This window comes from Peromyscus eremicus, chromosome 1 (genome assembly GCF_949786415.1).
Source record: "Peromyscus eremicus chromosome 1, PerEre_H2_v1, whole genome shotgun sequence".
Classification (NCBI taxonomy): domain Eukaryota; kingdom Metazoa; phylum Chordata; class Mammalia; order Rodentia; family Cricetidae; genus Peromyscus; species Peromyscus eremicus.
Genome location: NC_081416.1, coordinates 162280626 through 162292272, shown reverse-complemented (window position 1 = coordinate 162292272; position 11647 = coordinate 162280626). Strand labels below are relative to the sequence as shown.

Below are 11647 nucleotides of genomic sequence, written 5' to 3'. Positions count from 1 at the left end.
CCTTCCTGGGGTGAGTAGAAGCTTGTGCTGTGTCTCCTCAGGAAGTCTATCACACAACAGCTAACAGGCAGCACAACTGTCTCCAACTCCACTTTCAGGGATCTAATGCCCTCTTCTGGACCCCATGGGCACCTACACATGGGTGACATTCACTCATGTACACAAACACACACACACACACACACACACACAGATAAAATAATGATGACGATAAATCACTTAAAACAGAATATAAGATAATGTTATATTGATCCTCAGGCAGATGCAAATTCAGAATCTCAGTGAGCCAATAACACACACACACACACACACACACACACACACACCACACCACACCACACCACACCACACCAGAGTGGTTAAATTTAGAAATGACTGTTCTCATGTGTGGCTGATATGGAGCAGGTTGTAAAGTCCACTTGACAGCATCTTAGGAAGGTAAGCCTAGACCTAGCCCCTGTAACCTTGATGTTCTGCTCCTTTAACCTGCCCGTGATTATAAAACTGTTTTTATTGAAGAGTATGAAGCACAGTCAATATTTCAACCTCGAGGAGATAGTTGTGAAAACAACAAAACATGACCAGATTTGCAAGGTGTGTAGTTTTAGTGGGATAATGCAAATTTAACATAATTGAGTAGCTAAGAAGCATTTTTGAAAATGTGAAATAATGGGTCAGAAAGTTTGTAATGAGTAAAGTAGAAGAAAATCAAGCAGGGCTGACAGGGAAGGGAGTAAGCAGGGTTGGAAGCCAAAGCGTGATTTGATGAGCATGGTCAAAAACAGGCCTTGTGGAGGCCAAATTTTCAGCATCTCGCAGTAACTCCTGATTGGCTCGGAGCCACCACAAAGATGGGTGGGACATGCATGTTCTGCTTCTGATTGGCTATGATGACTTTGCATCAAGTTCCGGAGGCAAGTGCGTAATGCAAACCTCATAACCTCACTTACTGGTTGTAGCATGGGACCGCAGCCATTCTTTGGCTGCTGGGTAAGATGTTCATACGTCACCAGGTCGTTGACAGACAGACAGACAGACAGACAGACAGACACACACACACACACACACACACACACACACACACACACACACACACTGCGCATGCGCGGCAGAGACTTTCACGCAGCCCATCTGTGGCACTCTAGCGTGGCAGACAGAATATGACGGGCCGCCTGGGCCTATGGGAGGGTCCATGGGATTTTTGTGCGTCGAGATTCTCCATGCTGGGCTTCCGGGGACATGGAGTTCCTCCCTTAGTCAAGCAGTCCTCAGACAGCGTATCCACTTCTCACGTGACAGCCACAAGGCGGTTAAACCACTTGCAACGTCAGCTCCAGGGTACCCCGAGCTTCTGCGTTTGTCCAAGGCCCGTTCTGGATCAGCAGACAGGGACTGTACACCGGTCAGTTTCCAGGGGCCAGTTTAGTCAGTTCACGCTATGCTAGTCAGCCTGTCACTCCTCAGTCACCTGGTCAGCTTTTACCTCTCAGTTTGCTGTTCATCTTCCCCGCCCCCATCCCCTCCCCACCTAGTCAACCTGTTACCCTTCAAGTCACTTATTTGTCCCGTCTCTCTCACTCGTTTGTCCTGTCACCCCTCAGTCACTTGGTCAGCCTCTCTCCCCTCAGTCACCTTCAGCGTGTCACCAAGTTAGCCTGAAAAGTAGCCAGTGGATCACCATTCTACTAATAGAACAAATTAGAAGCATGGGAGTTAATTATCAGATTAGTGGCTGTGTGAGTTAGCCATTCGCTCCCTTGCAAATCAGTTAATCCCATAATCTATCTCTGTCATAACCTGACAGGGATCCATTAATTAGGCTCCCACCAGTCTCTTGGTAAATTAGTCCCAATTACATACCTGTAATCCTAGCTCTTGGGAGGTGGAAGCAGGAGAATCAGAATTTCAAGGTCATCCTCAGCTACATAGAAAGGCCAGCCTTGGCTACATAAATCAAAACAAAACAAAAATCTAACAGTTGGAGAGCACTTAACTAACAAGATGGACGTAGGGAGACAGATAGATGGAAGTGTGCTGAAGAAAAAGAATTTCATGGAGCCCCCGAGACATCAAGTAAAATGAAGAGGAGTGAAAACCATGAAGAGATCCATTAGTAGCGTCCTACCTATACTCCTTAAAGCTGGCAGAGAAGAGCAATAAGAAATCAGAATTATAAAGCTAGATTAATCACTACATCTCCAGCAATAAATCCCACCCATGTGGCGTGAACATAAAAACAAAATTGGAGAAGGGATGGCATTTGACCAGAGCACTTTGGTGATTTCCTGGCAAAGCTTGGGCCAGGACCCATATTAGGTTCATTCCAACATCCAGAATGAGGTTTTAAGTTGGCAAAAGAGAAGAGAAAAGTTGACAGAGCAAAGATGAGGCTCATGTTTGGTGTGAAAGTAAGAAGCCCTTATGCCTGGGAGCCTGGGCAGCAGCGTGTCTCTGTGAGGAGCAGGAGCAATGCAGCACTCAGGAGCCAGAGACTAGCCTGGTCTACACAGCCAGCTACAGTAGGCTGCCTATTTCAGCCTGTGAGCCACCACATCTGGCTACGAATTTAGTGACTGATTTATTCAGACTCATTTCTGGACAATGAAAGGAACACCAGAAATCTAGATTCTACCCACCCCTCTGAGTCCTGTCCCCCATCCCTCACATTTCAACTCATCCTTTCTCAATAACAATAGAGGTCTCTGCCCTGGTCACCTGGCCTGCAGTGGAAGAATCCCAAACACATCTCTTGATCCCATCCCTCCATGGTATAACATCGCTTTAGTTAGAGTTTCTGTTGCTGTGAAGAGACACCATGACCACAGCAACTCCTATAAAGGAAAAACATTTAATTGGGGCGGCTTGCATTTTTAGAGGTTTAGTCCATTGTCATCATGGTGCGACATGGTGGCACGCAGGCAGACATGGTGCTGTAGAAGGAGCGGAGAGTCCTACATCTTGACCTGCAGGAAGTGGTCTGAGACACAGGGCAGGCATAGCTTGAGCATAGGAGACCTCAAAGCCTGCCCCCCACAGTAACACACTTTCTCCAACAAGACCACACCTCCTAATAATGCCACTCCCTATGAACTTATGGGGGCCAATTACATTCAAACTACCATTCATCCGTGCATTGCCACTAGCTTTTGAGAACTTGACATACCTGATCATTGAGTTCCTTTTCCTAAACAGACACAGCACTGGGTTGGAAATATTGCTCGGTGGTAGAGTGCCACATTAAGGATGACCACACCTGTCCCTAGATACCCCCGAGCATCTCATTCCATGTAATTCTTGCTTCTCTAGGGCATCTGGTGTTTGGGATGAGAAGAGGGTTGCAGGCACCTGTGTCTTAGTTAGGATTTCAAGTGCTGTGAAGAGACACCATGACCACAGCAACTCTTATAAAGGAAAATATTTAATTGGGGTGGTTTACATTTTCAGAGGTTTAGTCCAGTATCTTCATGGTGAAACATGGTGGTGTGCAGGCAGACATTGTGCTGGAGAAGTAGCTGAGTGTCCTACATCTTGACTTGCAGGCAACAGGAAGTGGTCTGAGACACCAAGCATGGCTTGAGCATATATGAGATCTCAAAGACCACTTCCACAGTGACACACATCCTTCAACAAAACCACATCTACTCCCACAAGGCCACACCCCCTTTGGGGGCCATTTTCTTTCAAACCACCACAACCTGCTTTTCAAAGATGTTTCTGCGCACCCACGTCCACATGTTCTTTCAGTTGCCATCACCTCCTTCCTCACGGTGAAGAGTACTGGGATTCTTGCTGTTGCATATGGGAATGCCGCATCTACAGCTGGGTAAGTGGGACAAGAAGCACTTCTAGAGGTGTCTGAGGAAGCTACAGATGGAACTGTGAAGAAAGAGGACAGAAGGTTGTAGAAGACAAATAGTCATTGTGAATTAGACATCATCTCTGTATCTGGGATCCCCAGTGAGGGCTGGGTTATGGTTCAGTGGTGGAGTCCCTGCTAGAATCCCCAAGTAAGGGGTTGGGGATGTGGCTCATCAGTAAAGCACCTGCCTAGAATTCCCCAGTGAGGGTTGGGGGTGTGGCCCAGTGGTAGAGCACCTGCCTAGAATCCCCCAGTGAGGGGCTGGGGTGTGGCTCAGTGGTAGAGCCCCTGCCTAGAATCCCCCAGTGATGGGCTGTGGGTGTGGCTCAGTGGTAGAGCCCCTGCCTAGAATCCCCCAGGGAGTGGTTCAATGGTAAGGCATTATCTAGCATGTGGGAGGCCTTGAATTTCATCCCCAGCGTGGCAAACAAAGGAAAGAAGGGTGGGTCCGTAAGGAAGAAGACAAAGGACAGTCAGGTCACCTTGCTGACCCCTGACCCTCCTCTCCACAGAACCGGCCAGACTGATGAGCTCCTTCTGTGCTGTGGAGAAGACATTGCGGTGCAGTTGTTCCTTTCATGGGGTCCCCACACCCTCTGTGCAGTGGTGGATGGACGGTGCTCCTGTGGACGTGAACAGTGGGCATGGCCAGCTCCAGGTGACTTCTACCACACTTGGTTCCTGGGACAACAGCACCCTCAGCCTGCTCAAGGACCCAGAAATGGGCACAGTCCTTCTTTGTGAGGGAAAGAACCAACATGGAACCCACGGCTTGAGCATCCTGCTGATGTCAAGTGAGGGCAGGGACTTGGAGACTGGATGAGGGCAGTGAACTGGGAGGGACTTGGAGACTGGATGAGGGCAGTGAACGGGGAGGGGCTTGGACTGGGCGAGGGCAGTGAACGGGGAGGGGCTTGGACTGGGCGAGGGCAGTGAACGGGGAGGGGCTTGGACTGGGTGAGGGCAGTGAACGGAGAGGGACTGGCACTGAGGCCAGAAGAGGGAGCACAGCCTGGAATCTGAATCTTAAGAAAGGCTTCTAGAGGGTGTATAAGATGGCCCAACCGGGAAAGGTGCTTGCGGCCAAACCTAACAACCTCAGTTCAATCCTCAGGTGCCACATGGTAGGAGGCGAAAGCAGACTACTGCAACTTGTCCTCTGACCTCCACATGCACACTGTGGCACATGCAACACCCTACACAGATATGCAAACTTGTCCTCTGACCTCCACATGCACACTGTGGCACATGCAACACCCTACACAGATATGCAAACTTGTCCTCTGACCTCCACATGCACACTGTGGCACATGCAACACCCTACACAGATATGCAAACAAACAAATTTTTTTTTTACTTATAAAAATAAAGCCTTACTGAAATGCCTTCTACTTCCAGGAAGGGGCCCTTTGGCTCCCCAGATCTTCCTGAAAGCGCTGCTCCAGGGTGTTGTCTACGCAGCCACGACAATCACACTACTTTTCCTCTGCCTCCTCCCCTTCATGTGAGTATGTCTTAGCCCATTTTATACTATGTAACAAAACATCTGAGATGAGCTAATTTATGAAACACAGACGTTTATTTAGCTCAGGGTTCCAGAGGCTGAGTAAATGAAAGAGTATGGTGCTGGCATCTAGATCCAGCAAGGGCTTTCATGATATATCACACGGTGAGATCCAGAGCAAGCATCTCTTCTCACAAAACCACTAATGGCCATCATAAGGGCCTCCCTTTCATGACCCCCCCCCCCAAATCCTATGTAACAAAGAGAGATATGGTAATTGGGACTGAGTGGTTGTCTATCAGGGGAAGAGGAATGACGTGGTACAGCATGGAGAGAAACTGGATTCAAAGGCAAACACAGGTTAGGAATATTGCTCATTGCTTGCCTAGCATACACAGAGCCCTGGGTTCAATTCCTAGCACTGCATAAACTGAGTGTGGTGGTGCATGCCCATAATCCCAGCATTCAGGAGATAGAGACAGGAAGATTAGAAGTTCAAGGTCATCATCCTTAATGTGATGAGTTCAAGGCTGGCCTGGGCTACATGAAACTCTCAATAAGCAAGCACAAATAAATAAATGACAAGGTGTTGCAGAGATGGCTCAGTAGTTAAGAGTCCTGGCTGCTCTTGCAGAAGACCTGGGTTTAGCTTCTAGTGCCCACATGTTGGCTCACAACCATCTGTAACGCCAGTTCCAGAAGATCTGCCACCGTCTTCTGGCTTCCGAGGGCACGCATGCAGTGCACAAACATACATTCAGGCAAAACATCTATACACATGAAATAAAAATAAATAAGCTTTAAAAAAACCTCAACTCCCCCACACAACAAATAAATAAATAACAATCTCTAGGGGTGCAAGGACCCTTCACAGCTGACCCATCTGAACCCCATGGCCTGTTAAACAGAGAATCCCAATTACACAGGGTGTGAAACCAACTTGCAGAGAAGTTGGGTAGCTTTCCCTAGATAGCACAGCCAGCAGGCAGTACTGTTGAGACTCTAGACTTGAATGTTGAACAAAACCAGAGTCCATCTGGGGACGCAGAGGCGGGAAATCAGAACTAATCAGAAGCACATTTCCGTAGAGTGAAACTTCTCAGGACCAAGCAGGCAGAGAAGTGTGCACAGACGAGAGCCCATCAGGGCTCTGAGGCTGGAACAGACCAAGAATCCAGCACGAAGCCCATGGAGCCCAGGGAATTCAGAACTGAGTCACCTTCTGGGACGCAGCTCTCAGTGAGTGCCCCTTGCGCCAGAATGGAATCCAGCTAGCAGGACAGTGTTAGGAGGGGGAAGCTTGTGTGCTGCTTTGGAGAGAGAAATTAGCTTGAAGGTTGTTTCATAGGTACTGAAGTGGAGGCCCCAAGAGCCTCTTGGAAGAAACTAAGACATATAGTTTAAAAATAATTAGAACTATCAACACACACACACACACACACACACACACACACACACACACACACGCTCCATATACATCATATTCACATACACATATAGCATGCACACATATACACAGACTCACTAGACATACCACACATATATACTCTATGCACACATCATACTTACACATGTATACACATGCACACCACATATACACACACACATACACATGTACCACACACACATATACACACACACAGACACACCATACCCATCACATACATGCGTGTGCACACACACCATATACACACATACCATATACATCACTGTAGCAGGCTTTCTTTTGGGCCACCAACCAGCGTCCAAATCATGACACAAGACATATTAATTAGTTAGGAATGCTCAGGCTTATGTTATGCTTGTCCCACTAGCTCTTATAACTGATTTTACCTGTTTCTCTTCATCTGTATTTTGCCTCGGGGCTTTTTACTTTTCTTTCATTCTGTATGTCTGACTCCATTTAGCTGGCTGGCCCCAGGCATCTCCCCATCTTTCTCCCTTTCTCTCTCTTGTTCTTCTCTCTTCCTAGATTCCTCCTCCTACTTATTGTCTCTGCCCTCCAGCCCCACCTATCCCTTTCCTGGGGATTGTTATTGGTTGTTCAGCTTTTTATTAGACCAATCAGGTGCCTTGTGCAGGTAAGGTGAAACAAATGCAACATCTCTTTACATAATTAAACAAAGGCAGCAGAAACAAATATAATACATCTTTACATAAAGTAATATTCCATGACACACCATACATACACACATACCCACACATACAAACCCACCCACACATACATACCATATGCACACAACACATACATGTACACATACATTCCATACACACAGACATGCATACATACCGTATACACACAACACACACACATACACATACACATACATATACCACACATATACACACACTCCATAAACACAGACACAGATACATACTTGCCATATGTATACCACACACTCATGCTCACACACACACACACACACACACACACACACACACACACACTGAATCCCCACTGGGAAGTGGGTTGATGCCCCTCTAGCAGTAGTGGTAGCATCAGAGTGGAAACCACAGGTTTGGCCTCTGGTGTGCAACAGGCAACAGCCACTTACAGCCTAAGGCCCCATCAGCACCAAGTGCTTGGAGATTAGGGAGTACTTGAGGCTCAGCTCTGTGACCAAATATCTGACAGAAGCAACTTCAAGGATTTATTTTGGCTCATGGTTTAAGGGATACAGTCTCTGATGGTCAGTGTTAGCTGTCAGCTGGACAGGATCTAGAATCACCCAGGAGATGGGCCTCTGGACATGCCCGTGGGGCCTGTCTTTATTGCACTGATTGAGGTGGGAAGACCCGCCCACTGTGGGTGGCACCATTCCCTGGCAGGGATCATGAACTGTGTAAGTGGAGAAATTGAGCTGAACACCAACTGGCATGCTCAAGTTCGTTGCTGTGTTTCCCGATGTGGATATGATGTAATGAGGTGCTTCAAGTTCCTGCTGCCTGGAGCTCCCCGTCTTGGTGGACTGCACCTTGTACTGTGAGCCAGAATAAACCCTTTCTAGCTGGAGAGATGTCTTAGTGGTTAAGAGCACTTCCTCCTCTTTCCAGAAGCCCTGAGTTCTGTTCCAAGCACTCACATCAGACAGCTCACAACTGACTATGACTCCAGCTTTAGAGGGTCTCATGCCCTCTTCTGGCCTCTGTGGGCATCTGCACACATGCTCACATACTCACAGACATATAAATAAAAACACATCTTAAAAACAGCACCAAGAAAAAGAGAGCTCAGGCAGGAAGCAAGGCCAGGCTATAACTCGGAAAGGTCCACCCTCACTGAGGAACCTGTGCCAGCCATTCATCCAGCCCCCAAGGTTCCAGACCTCCCGAAACAGCACCACCAGCTGGAGAGCCAGCGTTCAACACAGGAGCCTGTGTCTGATTTCACATCCAAACCATAACACCAGGTTGCTCCTTCCTTCACCCCGAGCCCCACAACCCCAGGATATCTTGACTGGAACAGTGCTGGAGACTGCTAAGTCTCATTCTTATTTAACATCTGTGAGTCTCCAGGACATAGGCATCCTGCTGCTGTTAGTTACTCTTCTGTTGCTGTGATAGAACACCAAGACCAAGGAAGAGTTCATTTGAGCTTATGGTTCCAGAGGGTTAAGAGTCCAATGTGGTGATGGTGGCAGGCATGACATCAGGAGCAGGAAGCTGACAGCTCACATGTTCAAATGCAAATCAGAAGCCGAGTACAGACAGTAGTAAGTGGGGTGAGACTATAAACACTTAGAGCCCACTCCCAGTGACATACTTCTTCCAGCAAGACTAGGCTCCATCTCTCAAAGGCTCCATGACCTCTCCAAACAGTGCCACCAACTGGGGACCAAGTGTGTCATACCACCTCACCCCCCCCCACCCCCAACCCCCATAAGCTTATGTAAATTGAACACTTGTCTCTCAGCTGGTGGTGCTGCTGTGGAAGATTATGGAAACTTTAAGAGGTAGAGCCTGGCTGAAGAAAGTGGGGGTGGGGGTGGTGATGGGGGGTCTTAAGTTTATGTCCCCAGTTTATGTCTGCTCTCTGCTTCATAGTCTGTACTGGGTGGTGTGAGGTCCCAGGAATGAATCAGACCTAGCCCTTGCCCTCAGAGAGTAACCAAGCTGGTAGGGAAAGGTGCCCTCCCAGAAAGAGGACTGAGCCAGGGCTTAGGGTGTCCAGAGCATGGGGAAACACTTGCCTGAGGCCATCATATACAACATCTCGGGAACCTAAGGGGTATTCTGGGAGCCTCTAGTTGCACCAGGGAGGGGCCAGAGGGAGAAGAGTTTTGTAGGCTCCAGCCACGGAACTGTGAGGAGAGCTAAGCCAACGTTTGAGCCATGTTGCCTTAGAGTTCCTTCTCAGGTGTGGCGACTTCATCTGTAAATCTGCTCCATCATCTCTCTTTGTCCCACCTTCTCACCTTCCAGGAAAAGGAAGACAGAGCCTGAAGCCAACGAAGGCTGTGGAGACAGCACCCCATCCAAAGTTCCCACTGTGCCCAGAATTACAAAAACCCATGGAGACTCCAGAAGCCCCAACTCCATAATAAACTTGAGGTCCTGAGAATCTGTGCTCACAAAGCCCTCTCAGCCTCTACACATCCCATATACTCCAAGGTGTGGAGACTACTACTGGGCCTGGTCTCAGGACTTTAAAGGTCACCTGTGTGATTAACAAATCATATAGGTTTGGGTGAGCCAAAAGGTACATATTTCACTCTGAGACAGAGTCACAGGAGAGAAAAATGAATGCACATGGCACTGTGAAACAGGGATTTTGATCCCTTCTTCATGACCAGTTCCATAGACAGACAGGCAGACAGACAGACAGACACACACACACACACACACACACACACACACACACACGCCATTATATTTTAATCTAATCCCAATGTAAGTGCTTAGTAGATGAAACCTTTGGACAAGAGCTCCCATTCTTATTTCTCTGCCTCAAACTTCAGTAGACTCATATAATGTGTAGTTGAATGGAGACTGGGTTGTGAAAAGTGGTACCCAGAGCGGGCAGTTGTGGCACACGCCTTTAATCCCAGCACTTGGGAGGCAGAGGCAGGTGGATCTCTGTGAGTTCAAGGCCAGCTTGGTCTACAAAGCTAGTTCTAGGACAGCCAAGGCTACACAGAGGAACCCTGTCTAAAACAAAAAACAAACAAAAAAACAAAAAAACACCAACCCGCCAAAACAAAACAAAACAACAACAACGACAAAACAAAATAAAGTAACAAACCCAAAAAACAAAAACAAAAACAAAAAAAAGGAAAGAAAAAAGTAGTACCCAGAGACACAGGTGGAGAAATGCCGTGATGAATTTGAATTCGAAGATAAAACGTTGGGAGATTATGTCATAGGGTCACACCCTGACCCTCAGATGTCCATTCCCCGGGGATAGGAGCTTGCCTGTCTTCTCCCTGTGTCACCAGGGACGGTGCCTAAGGTCTAAGATGCATGCAGAACTGTTTGTGAGAAAGTGAACAAATGAGTGAATGAATCATGAGCCAGTACGAGGTTTGAGGCCAAGAAGTGGAGTGAACAGGCCTATAGAGGAAGGTTGTTCTCTGAGTGAGAGAAGGGTGTATGTGGTGTCTTTGGAGGGGGCAGAAGTGAGGCAGAGGCAGCGAGCCTGCTTAGGTGAATACTGCAGTGTCTCTTGGTATTTCTTGACGTTGTTAGGAGGTAAAAGAAATGTGTGTTCATTCCTAAAGAAGACCAAAGAAAAGATTCCTATATGTCCAACCCGGCCAGACCAATGAATTTGTTAGAGGTGCTGACAGGAACACGGATGACTCGTGTGTAGTGGTACTATGGAAAGTTGAGTTGTTGTTTCCTCCTGTTGCCGGGACAAAACACTCTAAGAGGAACCTAGAGAGGGAAGGATTTATTAGGCTGACAATTCCAAGTGACAGTCCATCACCGAGTCAAGGCAGGAACCTAAAGTAGAAACTGTGGAGGAATGCTGCTTGCTGGCTCCCTCACGGGCTCATGCTGAGCTAGCTTTCTTATACATCCCAGGATCTCCTGCCTAGGCATAGTGTCACCCACAGTTGGCTGGTCCCTTCTGTATCAACAAGACATGCTCCCATGATATGCACCAACCAGTGTATATATACAATACACTCATAAGATGGACACACAAATTGATTTTGTAAAATGTAGGTAAGTGGTAAGAAAAAAGTGGACAGAATACTATGCACAAGAACAAGAGAGAGAGTTGAGCTGAGTCAGAGTCAGGGAAGGCACTTCAAGAGAAAGAGCAGTGGTGTCTGAAGGGA

At 47.6% G+C, this 11647-nt stretch overlaps 1 protein-coding gene across 2 annotated transcripts; it reads left to right on the top strand.

The window, feature by feature from the left end:
• Positions 1–1118: 1118 nt before the first annotated feature.
• On the top strand, positions 1119–9967 carry Siglecl1 (SIGLEC family like 1). Of its 2 annotated transcripts, XM_059277886.1 has the most exons (6): positions 1128–1402; positions 3745–3823; positions 4372–4653; positions 5258–5363; positions 6452–6602; positions 9786–9967. In XM_059277886.1, exons 2-6 carry the CDS (start codon positions 3799–3801, stop codon positions 9804–9806), a joined length of 585 nt encoding a protein of 194 aa, XP_059133869.1. In that variant the 5' UTR covers positions 1128–1402; positions 3745–3798; the 3' UTR covers positions 9807–9967. The 2 variants fall into 2 exon arrangements, with proteins under 2 accessions (XP_059133870.1, XP_059133869.1); XM_059277887.1 differs by lacking the exon at positions 6452–6602 and having other exon boundaries at positions 1119–1402.
• Positions 9968–11647: the final 1680 nt, after the last annotated feature.

Coding starts and splice junctions, on each gene's coding strand:
- Siglecl1 (XM_059277886.1), top strand. CDS start 3,799: ATGGGAATGCCGCATCTACAGCTGG. Junction 3,824..4,371: donor AATGCCGCATCTACAGCTGG/GTAAGTGGGACA, acceptor TCCTCTCCACAG/AACCGGCCAGACTGATGAGC. Junction 4,654..5,257: donor GAGCATCCTGCTGATGTCAA/GTGAGGGCAGGG, acceptor TTCTACTTCCAG/GAAGGGGCCCTTTGGCTCCC.